Genomic DNA, 11,350 nt, shown 5'->3' with positions numbered 1-11,350 from the left:
TACTTTCATCATATAATCTCACTGGAGCATGAACTTTCTACATTTTACACCTGAAAGTCAATTATCCCTAAGTTTTTGTGAGTAGTTTATGTATAAATTTCATTTTCAGTTCACAAAAACATGTCAATGTTTTTACTAGATGAAAACAGTGAATGTGACCATCTTTGACATCACAGTTGGGAAAACGATTAATTATTAAAATTGTGACAGTTTTCAGTTTCTGTTTTTGTTTTGCATGTACAAGGCTACAGCTACAGCTACAGTACAATACACAGTCCACATGTGTTTAGTTAGCGAAAAATTGCTTTTATTACAATTTTTATTTTACAAACCACCTCTCTTCAGATATAGGCTTTGGAAATAAATGCACACGGAGACAGTATGAATATTTTTTAGGAATAATTTATTGCCAGTAGGAAAGCGTGAGCTTGTGGCAGTATTCAATAAAAACCTTAACAAGACCATAGCATTGCTCACACACACATAGACACCTGAAAAAGTCACGTGTCCATGGATAACTCTGCACTATAAATATATTGGGTCCCATTTTCTTGGTGGAAAAATAAAGAGGTTCCAAAGTCAAAATTTACAAACAAACAAATAAAAAAAGAAAAAAAAGAAAAACAACAACAACACAAGAATATGCAGTCGTTCACTGAAGACCCTTTTTGAAATGAGCAGGAGACAATAAACTTTTACGAGTACACTGTGCGGGAAAGCCACGCTCTTCTCTCTTTTTTTTAACACTTCTTTTTTTCGTGAATGTAAGCACAGTAAGGCTGATAATGTCACACCATTTAACTCTTTTTTTTTTTTGAAAATAAAAGCATAGAATATCTACAAAACCTAGTAAACTTTGAAATCAAAACTGTACATTTAAATTTACATTGAAAATGAGGATTTGTATAAAAACATTTTGCTTGTTTTTTTTGTTTTTTTTTATAGAAACAAAGATATTGTGGTGAAATACTCTTTTTTTTTCTCTCCATGATGTTCTTCCTGTTGTTCTTTGAAATGTTGATCCTTCAGACAATCCACTTCCTATGTGAGATGACAGTTACGTAAAGCGATGGCACCGCCAACTGGGAGGGGCAGGAGTTGGACTGAGCAGACGCAAAGATGCTACAGAGTCTCTCCCATAACTTCTTCTGATCTTCTCAGCCGATTGGCCTTCACAACCAGTCTCAACAACCCCTGTGTTGTGACTCGAATCATCGTGTGTGTGCATGTATATGTGTGTGTGTGTGTGTGTGTGTGTTGCGTCGTGTTTTGTGTGTCCACATACTGTGCGTGTTTAGTGTGGGTGGTGTGGGAGGGGATAACATAAGGTGTAGCTGTGGGTTCAGGCACTTTTGTTTGGATCCAGTGTCAGACTTCAGTGTGCTGTTGGGAGTCCAGCGCCGGGATGGCCAGCCGCTCAAAGTGGCCCTCGTCGCCGCTTTCGTAGTCGCTTATCATCACCTCGGACTCCTCGCAGCACGCCGACATGTCCGAGCAAGAGGCTGTGGACGTGTACAGAGACATGGACATATTGTCCAGAGCTGAGGAGTCAAAGTCCCGACTACAACCTAAAGGGTAGCCCCCTCTGTAGCCACCGGTGCCCAGGGTGGAAGCTGGCGTGGTGTTGGCTGAGGTGGACGTGGCGCCCTGGCCCTCGGTGTCGCCGCCATCGCTTGGGTAGGAGTGCTGCGGCAGGTACTGGTTAAGGCTGTAGAGCTGGGGCAGGGCCGGGCGCTGGCGGACCCCGCCCGAGCCGCCCGGGCTGCCGGGAGACGGGTCCAAGTCTCTGCCCAGCGGCCGCAGCGTGTCGCAGCGGTCGCCGTACTCTGGCAGAGGTGGCGGCGGCAGGTCGTCGTTGGCGGGGAAGTCCTCCGGCGGCGGAGGGAAATCGCTCTCGATGTCGAAGCCGCCGGGATAGTAGTCGGTGTCGATGGCGTTGGGGTCACTGTACATGGGGGCGGGCGACTCCACAACCTCATACTGTGGAAACTCCTGGATTCCAGGAAGTTGAACACTTGGCATCCAATCAGATGTGTCCCAGTGATATCCTGTTGGGAGAGGGAAACGGCCGCATGTCAGTGTCAAGGTCGACGCTCAATCACATCTGGTTATTAACATTCACCAAGTACCATCAGGTTAATGTTAAAACCCCACACCATGCAACAGGAACACGGAACAACAACAAGGTCACACCAACACAACGATTGGTTCATTAATACACACTCAACTTTGTGAGAGATGTTTCAACACACTGACACATTCAAACGAATAATCCAAAAAAAATCTCCCTTGTAGCATTTCTTTTCTTTCTTTAAAACATTAAAACATTTTTAAAGACTCATTCTGAGGCCAGGGACGAACACAAGGACGTATCCAATCAAATACAAATTTAGGGCGATGATGAAACCCTCTAGTCCTTGTGGGTTATCATCCGCTGGCAAAATAGTTCAATCTGACAACACAGGTGAAGCAGATGTGGGCGAGATCCCACAATCCTCTGCAGTTCTGAATCTCATTACAGCTCTAAATCAATCCCATCAGTCCTTTAGGATTTCATTCCCATCTCTGGTAATTAAACCACTGGTTCCTTATTCAGATTCAAAAACACATCACACTACTAGTGAAGCTGAGGACTTTTTAGTTTTGGTTTCGTTATGTCTTTGAGGCAGAGTTACTCTTCTTCCATAGATTCTACATTTCAGTCAGTATCTTAAAAAAAAAAGTCACTGTAGATCAGTGACAAACTCTCAACACCAGTTACACAGACACACACACATATACGAACACACATGGCTGGGAATACTTCCAGTTAGTTACTGAGCACAACCTTTGATCACATGACACTCGGATTAACATTTTCTCTAACATTGTCACCACATCAAAGCCATGCATGGGAATGTTTCAGGGGGTAATAAATAGTCTTACAGAGGAGGGGTGGGGTTGGGGGGGCAGACGTGACACCGTATGAGGCCACTGACGCAGAAAGCTCTCAGTGGCGCACCAGCTTTGCCTTAGGGAGCAGGGTTAACCCTTTAAAGCTTCGGGGAGCGGCTGGTTAGTGGTTAAAAGTTAACGGGCAGGATGGGGAGGGGGGGGGGGTTAGGGTCACCAGTGTACATCAGGCAAACAAAGATGAAAAAAGTCACCTCTTGGGTTCTTGAGATCATGAGCCAAAAAAGACTCTTTATATCAGGCAAGAAGGAGAAGAGAAGAGAGAAAGAACAAGTCACATTAGAACCTGAGTGGAAGGAACAATCGGCAAAGAGAACACCAATGAAATGAGGACAATGAAACACTACACGACTAAATAAAGATAAACAAGGGTGACAGGTTAATTAATGGACGGCAGGTTTGCCATTTTCTTAAACAGACTTCTCCAGGTTGGTAATCAAAAGTTGGCGAAGATCGATGCCGAGACTTGTGGGGCCGCACTTAGGTGCCTGTTTAATTTAGCATTTGCATATCTTAATGAATTAGCAGCTCAATCTGAAAAGAAACAAGTCAGGGTTGGATGTTTTTTTTTGTTTTTTTTTTGTCAGTGTAAGATAATGGCAGCTCTACAACCTGCACTTCACATCCAAATATCAAGGACAAAACTAGTGGAAGATGGAAGCAATGAAAGAGTACCTTCTCCTTCCACCGTGTCAACAGCACAGTTGACAAGGTGGATTACTGTCACTATGGAGGCTTGTGTGAGAGGTAAGGGAGGGGAGAGTGGGTGGAAGAGACCTAATGTTAGTACAAAAAAATGCTTTTATCATTTCAAATGAAAGAAAAGAAGAAGAAAAAAAACCAAAGCACACATGGAGAGCATGATGGTGGGAACACAAGCAACAATTCCCATTCATGTTGCTGGATATACTACCATACTTTAACATTTAGCCTTTTTCTGTGTCGACAATGAAAATATGGAGGAAGAGAGGGGGGAGGAGGGGGGTTCATGGCTGAGCACGATGGAGGAGGGTGATAACAAAGTGTGGAGGAGGGTCTGGTTTCTTTTGTTTGTGCAAGATACAACAACAACAACAACATACTGAATGCTACTGGGTGCCATTGACAGTACAGATGGAAGAATCAGTGAAATTCCCTGGAGATATTAACGCATTTCCAACCCTAAACACAGAGAAGAGCCTGAGCGTGTGTGTGTGTGAGTGTGTGTTTGGGAGACAAACTGAGGGAATAGAATTACTTTCTCACAACACATTTCAGATTTGTTATATTTTTTTTTCTGTTTTCAGGAGGTTTAGATGCAGGATTTGATGACTTATGAGCAGCACAATCCCCCACCATGATATCCCAGTGATGGCACAGGGTAATATGTGTGATAGTGATATGAAGAGGAGCTGGGAGAACGTAACATATGCGCGTTATTATACCCTTGTGATATGTTCCTTGATGTTTGCTTTAAACATCCACTCGTGGCTTCGTTTTTGAAGAAAAAAGAAACAGAAACACACAAAGAGGGAAAAAAGAAGAATAAAAACATGCTTGTAAATAAAAAAAAAAAGACCAAAAATATATAAATAAATGGAAATGCAGATGTCTGTCAAACTCAATGAGCCTGTGAGTGATTTTCAAACAGAACATAACGGCTGTCTGAGTAAGTCATCAAACTCCTTTTGTTGAAGCTCAGCTCAGGTAAAGTGAGACCGGCTCAATAGGAAACAGGGTCAGAATGCTTGGGTGTTTTTTTTTTCTACACATAATCCCAGGAGAATTACACAGCACAAGATGTTGTGATTGCTTCCGTCTGTACCGGTAGTGATTGAGGACTTACAGGCTGGACCCCCCTATTTAAAACCTTGTTCTGGATCTGTGGACTGATTTGATCCATATGGGAGCTGAAGCCCCGCAGCAAAAAGAAAGAGAAGAGATCACGTGACCCCAGAGCAAGTCATTAGGGTCGTCCATTCTCAGCATGCAGAGAAAAGAGCGTTAGCATTGAAATCAACAAAAGGTAACTGCTGCAAAAGAATCATGCAGGCTGATCAGACCAAAGAAGAGAAAGACAACAACTCAAATGCAAAATGACATTTTCTACACGTATCTGAACATTTTCAAAACTCTACTGTCTTTGTTAGTTGTTTTTCATTCATTTTCACTTTAACATGCTGAGTGGCAGCGTACCGTTATCATCGCAGGACTCTGACTGGAAGGAGCTGAGGGACTGGACCTCAGACATGCTGCCCCTGGTGTTATAGGGGTGACAGGCGCTGTCCTCCACAGGCTTCTTGGTCAGGCACGGATCCAGGTCCACCACTTTAGCTGGTAAAAAAAAAGAAAAAAGCACAGTACAAGGTTTAGTAAAAAACTGCATGCGTGAGATATAAAAAACATCCTGTAGAGTAGAGTCCCATTATCAGAGCATGGGTTTGTGCAAATAACTGTTTTGCATTCCATTTTATGGGACATTTCTACACTTAAAGAGCTTGAAAATCAATATAAAACGTCTATTTTTCTGGTTGATGATAACATAATGGTCTGGTTCTGGTTTGTTTAGAACATGAGCAAATTTATCTAATGAACTGTGCCTCATGCCAAACAGTGGAACACAATTATTTTCTTTCATTTGGAATCAACTTGGGCAGTACTTTATTTAAAGGGTCTGTTTTTTTTGTTTTTTTTTAACAGTTCTCAACAGGGTTCCTGGAAAGATCTGCATGATTTGGAGTAATTTGGAGGAAATAAAGGCAAAGTTCTGTTATTTCAATTATTTAAAATAGGCTTTTGTTACTTGTGTTGAGTACTTTCAGACTTCCAGGGGAATTTCCATAAAAGAACTGCCCCATTCAAACCCTAAATAAATATCCATTCATTATTTATTTTTAGACACTCTCTCCTGCCTGTGCAGTATATGCTGAATTGTATGCCTGCCTGCCTGCCTGAAGAAACATTTACAGGTTAAATGAGCAAATAATTGAAAAAGGAAGCGTACCAATTTAAGACTGTCTCTATTTTCTCTATAATTATAACTAAATGACATCGTCCTTTATGGGAAACCTTTGAGAAAATTAGAGGGGAATTACAGACCCTTAAAATAAATGCCAGAATTATACAAAACATTAACCTGACGGGATTATTTCTGAAACATTGTTTGCCTCCGCTGCATAATGTTCAAGTCTTTTACATGTGTACCTAAAATAAGGTGCTCTGTACAGTGTTAAAAAAAAGAAGGTCTGACAGTAATAATTAAGATGCACAGGCAAGTTACTTACTGTCATAGTCGTAGTCCCAGTTTGGCTTCTGGATGGAGTCACTATCAGAGACCGAGTTGGAGGGAGGGGGTGGGGGAAGGTTGGGCGCCACGCTGCACACGGCCACGGTCTTGCGGTGACCGTGCACAGAGTCCGGGTTGAAGGTGCTGAACTCCGGATGCTCCGGGATGGCCGAGCCCTCGAACGAGTTCCTGTCCAGGTTGTTTCGCGAATCGCTCGGGATGCTGGGAGTGTAGGAGATGGGCCGCACGGGGACCTGAGGCGGGATGTCGGAGTAGATGTTCTTGTTGAGCTTGGCGTCGAAGTACGGCCTCTGGAGGAAGGAGTGAGGCACGCTCGAGCCCCCGTGGCGTTTGTCGTCGTTGCTCTTGGACTTGCCGCGGCAGGCCTTCTTGCGGATTATGATGAAGAGGAGGACCATGATGAAGATGCTGGACACAAAGACCACGATGCCGATCACCTCCTCCAGGCCGATGTTCCAGGACGTGGAGACGAATTCGTTGCGGACTTCCGCGCGTTGGTCGCAGATGAGGCCGCTGAAGCCCAGCGAGCAGTTACACTTGTAGGAGCCGTACGTGTTCTGGCACTGGGCGCCGTTGGCACACGGGTTCTTGATGCATTCGTCAACATCACTCAGGCACCTGGACGACACACACAGGAATCAGGTGAGTGTACGGTCCAAGAGCACGCCACACACTTGCCGTCGCAAATACAAAACCATCATGTATTGTATACTGTACTTTATAAGTAGGCATAGTACTGTTTTGTGTTTGTTTATTTTTTAATGCATTTTTAATTATTGTAGTGCTCAAGTCACCTGCCCCAGAGACTACGGTTGAAAATTAGCCAACGTGGCTAAACCGGCACGTTTACAGAAATGTTTATTAATGTGCATTGTCTCTGTATATTTAAACCAATAAATTCAAAATTCAAATTCAAATCAAATTGAGTTCATGAATGTCAACTAAAAATGTACACACCTGTCTCCCTGGAAACCTGCTTCACACTCGCACACCGGACCGTCCAGACTGTCGATACACTTCCCGCTGTTCTTACAGGGGTTGTCTCTGCAGTACGGCCCCAGCTGGCACCTTGGAATTCAAAACAGCTTAACGTGAGCAACCTAAAGAAACCCCCCTGCCGAGCTGAGATGTGTGATACAGCGTGAAGGTCACATCGATGCAGTAGTTTGTAGACAATGCTCACTTGTTCTAGTTACAACAACAACAACAACAACAACAACAACGACAGTTTGTGATACCTCTGTCCTGAGTACTGCCCTCTGCACTGGCAGTAGAAGTCGTCAGCACGTGGGACGCAGGTGCCTCCGTACAGGCAGGGGTTGGAGGCACAGGGGCTGATGCCAACCTCACAGTGGGTGCCCATGAAAGAGGCAGGACACTTGCAGAAGTAGCCTGTGGTATGAGGAAGAAGGAGACGGCGGAGTGAAGACGTTAATACTGACTTGGTGTCAAAAGTAGCGTTTGTGTTGTCTGTCAAAAATATATCAATAGTGCAATACCAGATACTGTTTTACTGCTCTCTCTCTCTCTATCTCCTTTACTTTTTATTATGGATGGTGAGGGATCCCGCCTCCTGAACCTCTAGCAAGGTTTTAAAAGGGAATTGCAGTTTTTTACAATCTGGACAACCTTATTTCTAGCAGTAAATGCGATCATTTACTCACCCAGATAACTTTGGTGTCATTACAAGTCGTTCCGACGAAATTAGATCCAGCCGAGAGCCGCGTATATCCATATAATGCGAGTATATGGGGCAGCAGAATGCAGCCTCTAAATAACACATTATCTGCCGCGAAACTTATGATACGCTAGTGCGATTCCCTTCTGAATCCGAGGTGACCTGTTATCAACATCCGGGGTCTGTAGGTTGACCTAGGTCGCATTATAAGGATATATGCGGCTTTCGGCTGGATCTAATTTCGGCGGGAGGAACTCGTAATGACACCAAAGTTATCTGGGTGAGTAAGTTATCGTATTTTATGCTAGAAATAAGGTCCAGATTGTAAAAAAAACCCCAGAAATTCTCCTTTAATATGAAACATGTTAATTATTAATTAGCCTGCCTGAAGTTGCCCATCTTCAGTAGAAGCCTGCTTCATATCTTCAAATAAGTAAATTTGAAAATGTATTAAATCAAAGCTCCTCTTAATCTCTCCCAGACCTGAAAAAAGGACTAAAGTGGTGGTGGTGTATACAGGGAAAGGGAGAGCTGCGAATTCAAATGAAGCGGCTTCAGTGGAAATCTGAGTGAGTGCAATGAGCTGAGCAGGACATTATGTACCTCCATTAGGCAGCGAGGTGCAGCTCCCTCCGTTGGTGCAGGGGTTGCTGGAACAACTCTCAGCAGGTGCGAGCGCGCAGCCCGGAGCCACGTCCACGATGTCCTCCAGCACAGCGTGGGGCCGGTGAGCTTTGGTGTTGAGAGGCAGCTCCTGGCCGTTCAGGGCGATGGCCTCCATGCAGCCGCGGAAGCCGTTGGTGACGGGCAGGCTGCGTCCGAGGCGAGAGGAGGCGTGCTGGCGTACGTGACCGCCAAAGTAAATGTTGTTGTCGAGGTTGAGGGTGCGCAGGGTGCCCGGCGCCATGCCCGAGGCGGTGTGACCTTGGTCCAGCTCCAGCTTTGCGTAGTTACCGTTGACCTCGAGGGAGACGGTGTGCCACTCCCCGTCGTTAACCTGAGCGCTGTGGACCGACACCAGGCCGGGGCCGCTGCCGCAGTCGAACTTGTACTGCAGGCGTCCGTTCAGGATCTGTCACAGAGGACGAAAATACAGCGTTGGAACGTGTTGAACACTCAATGTGTATTTTTAATAATTCATCCACATGATTAAAGCTTGTAATCAAATCGCTTCATATGATAACTGTCATAAATCCCTCCCTATCCGAGAATACAGTGTGTGTTAACGGGAACAACAGATTTCTACAACAATATCACTTTGCCTCACGCCTCTAAAATAAACACACAGGAACTGCAGATATTAAAAACCTTACTGTACATGGCAGTCTGATAAACAATAACTGCCTGCTGGCCAGCCAGGTTTTAGTCCAGAGTCTGGCATGCAGACTGCTTCTCCAGACAGACTCTAAAAGGAATGTGTGGAAAACTGCTTTCTGTTTCCCTCCCAGTCCCAAAATAGCTCCTGTGTGTGAGTTTGTCAACCCACCACCACATTCCCATAGTCCCTCATGAGAAAGGAGTTTTTAAAAATGGCTTTTTGAACCATTCGGCGTAGTTAGCTGGTGCACACACTGGCTGGAAGAAGACGGGCCGCTCGTGTGTTTTATTAAGCCCTTCTGATATGGAAATTCTGGGTGGTAATACAGAGATGGGCCAAGAAATGCACAGGGGTCAGTCAGTCTAGACTTAATTATGATAAGCAAGGTCATCGTGTCGGTTTTAAAAGAGGTTGGAGGAATAAATGTATGATTATGCATGCTACACACGCACCTCCAGGATGCTGTAGTCCGTTCCTTTGGCGTACATGACAGTTGCGTGGCTGGAGAAGGTCCGTAGCCTCAGAGACAGTTTCATCAGCTCCTTGTTCTCATTCTCCATCAGATGATATTTCACGTAGCCGCTGCCGCTGAATGTCAGCGAGTGGCCATCTATCAAGTGACAGAGGTTTGTTTAGAAATACAGTAAAAAGGACATAAAAGACATTTAGAGACAAAGACATAAAGACATGGGTGGTCTTACCGGAGCATTTGCCCTTTTTGCTTTCTGGACACACGCAGCTGTAGATGTTCTCTCTGGGATCCGCCACACAGTCCATCCCCTCAGGACAGGGGCTGCTCTCACACAGGTTGTTCAACACGGGACATCTGCCACCTAAGTACCAAAATACATCCGCTGAGAATGGAGGCTCTAACAGACAATGAATGTAACAAATAAATGTGTCTGCTGTGGGAATCTGAGGTGCGATCGCCGTACCGTCGCACTGGCAGGTGGCAGTCCTCTGGTGGCGCGGTGTAACGAAGCTGAGGCGAGCCGTGCTGTAAGTGGACATGGCCGTTTTGTCCAGGGAGATGACCTCGTCGCAGAAGCGCAGCGGACAGTCCAGCCCGGCGCACAGCTTCTGTACCACCCGGAGGATGCGGACGCCCGTCATCTCCTCGATCACGGCCGCGGAGGAGTTCAGTTTACGGAAGACGACCTGAGGGCGAAGTGAAAAGGACTCGGTAAGGAGGAGCAAACACTAATCGATTAGAGAATAAATCTGCAGCGATGCTTAATTAATGATATTGATTAATGGCTGAAATCGTTTATGAAGCAAAAACATCATTAATACTCAGGAATCAGCTGAAACAGAGATCACTGATCAGAAAATTTATCTCAAAACTACTCAGATAATTGATCAATCATTTATCTTTCAATTTTTCACAGAGAAAATGATGAGCTACACAGTAATTTCAGCCTAGGAAGTTTAAAGGGATAGTTCCACATTTTGGCAAATTGGCCCATTGCCATAATCCCTATAGTTTTAGGAGTAGGTTTGTTACCTTTATTTGTCGGTGCAAGCTATTCTTAGAACGGCGGAGCAGAGCCGTGAGCTGCTCAGAGCTACGCTACGGAGGCTAATGGGATTTCTTGGTTTCCCTCATCAAACTCATCAAATACACAATCCAACAACTCCAAAACGCTCTGGTGGACAAGTTGTGACCTGCACATTCACCACACTATGAGATAATAACAGAACGTTAACAGATGGAGTTGTTTTAGAGGAAAATGCAGAGACTGCTTGCCGAAAACCTGCCCCCGACAGGAAAGCGCATCAGCGGTTTTGCATGAATTTACCTGGAAAACAACTCTGTTACGTTAACGTTATGTTATTATCTCGAAGCGTGGTGAATGTGCGGCTCTGCTCCGCCGTTCTAAAAATAGCTTGCACCGACAATTAAAGGTAACGAACCTACTGCTATGACTATGGGGGTTATGGCAATGGGCCAACTTGCCAATCCCTATCCCTTTAATGGATGGGTAAATTTTCACTGTCACATCATCAGGTGAAACATTGTGGATAAAATTAGTACAAATTATCAGCAGTGCTGAAGATGTTTGGTTCTTTTAGAGTCATTTTGATCAGTCACTGCCGTTCAAATCATCCCCAGTCA

General features: G+C 44.8%; 1 protein-coding gene across 4 annotated transcripts in view; it reads right to left on the bottom strand.

Moving 5' to 3' along the window:
• Window positions 1-393: 393 nt before the first annotated feature.
• The window catches only part of fat1a (FAT atypical cadherin 1a), a 140,595-nt gene continuing 129,638 nt past the window's right edge, over window positions 394-11,350 (bottom strand). For 3 of the 4 annotated variants that reach the window (XM_083980590.1, XM_083980591.1, XM_083980589.1), the window contains 10 exons: window positions 10,170-10,392; window positions 9,936-10,067; window positions 9,687-9,844; window positions 8,520-8,988; window positions 7,477-7,630; window positions 7,196-7,306; window positions 6,216-6,856; window positions 5,128-5,265; window positions 3,147-3,182; window positions 394-2,048 (listed from right to left, as the gene is read on the bottom strand). In XM_083980590.1, coding sequence (XP_083836716.1) covers window positions 1,369-2,048; window positions 3,147-3,182; window positions 5,128-5,265; window positions 6,216-6,856; window positions 7,196-7,306; window positions 7,477-7,630; window positions 8,520-8,988; window positions 9,687-9,844; window positions 9,936-10,067; window positions 10,170-10,392 — 2,742 coding nt within the window. In that variant the 3' untranslated portion in view covers window positions 394-1,368. The remainder of the gene's footprint in view (window positions 2,049-3,146; window positions 3,183-5,127; window positions 5,266-6,215; window positions 6,857-7,195; window positions 7,307-7,476; window positions 7,631-8,519; window positions 8,989-9,686; window positions 9,845-9,935; window positions 10,068-10,169; window positions 10,393-11,350) is intronic. The other variant, XM_083980592.1, reaches the window with a different exon arrangement.

Source organism: Trachurus trachurus, assembly GCF_905171665.1.
Source record: "Trachurus trachurus genome assembly, chromosome: 1".
In the NCBI taxonomy this organism is placed as follows: Eukaryota; Metazoa; Chordata; class Actinopteri; order Carangiformes; family Carangidae; genus Trachurus; species Trachurus trachurus.
This window is presented reverse-complemented; position numbering and strand designations above follow the sequence as displayed.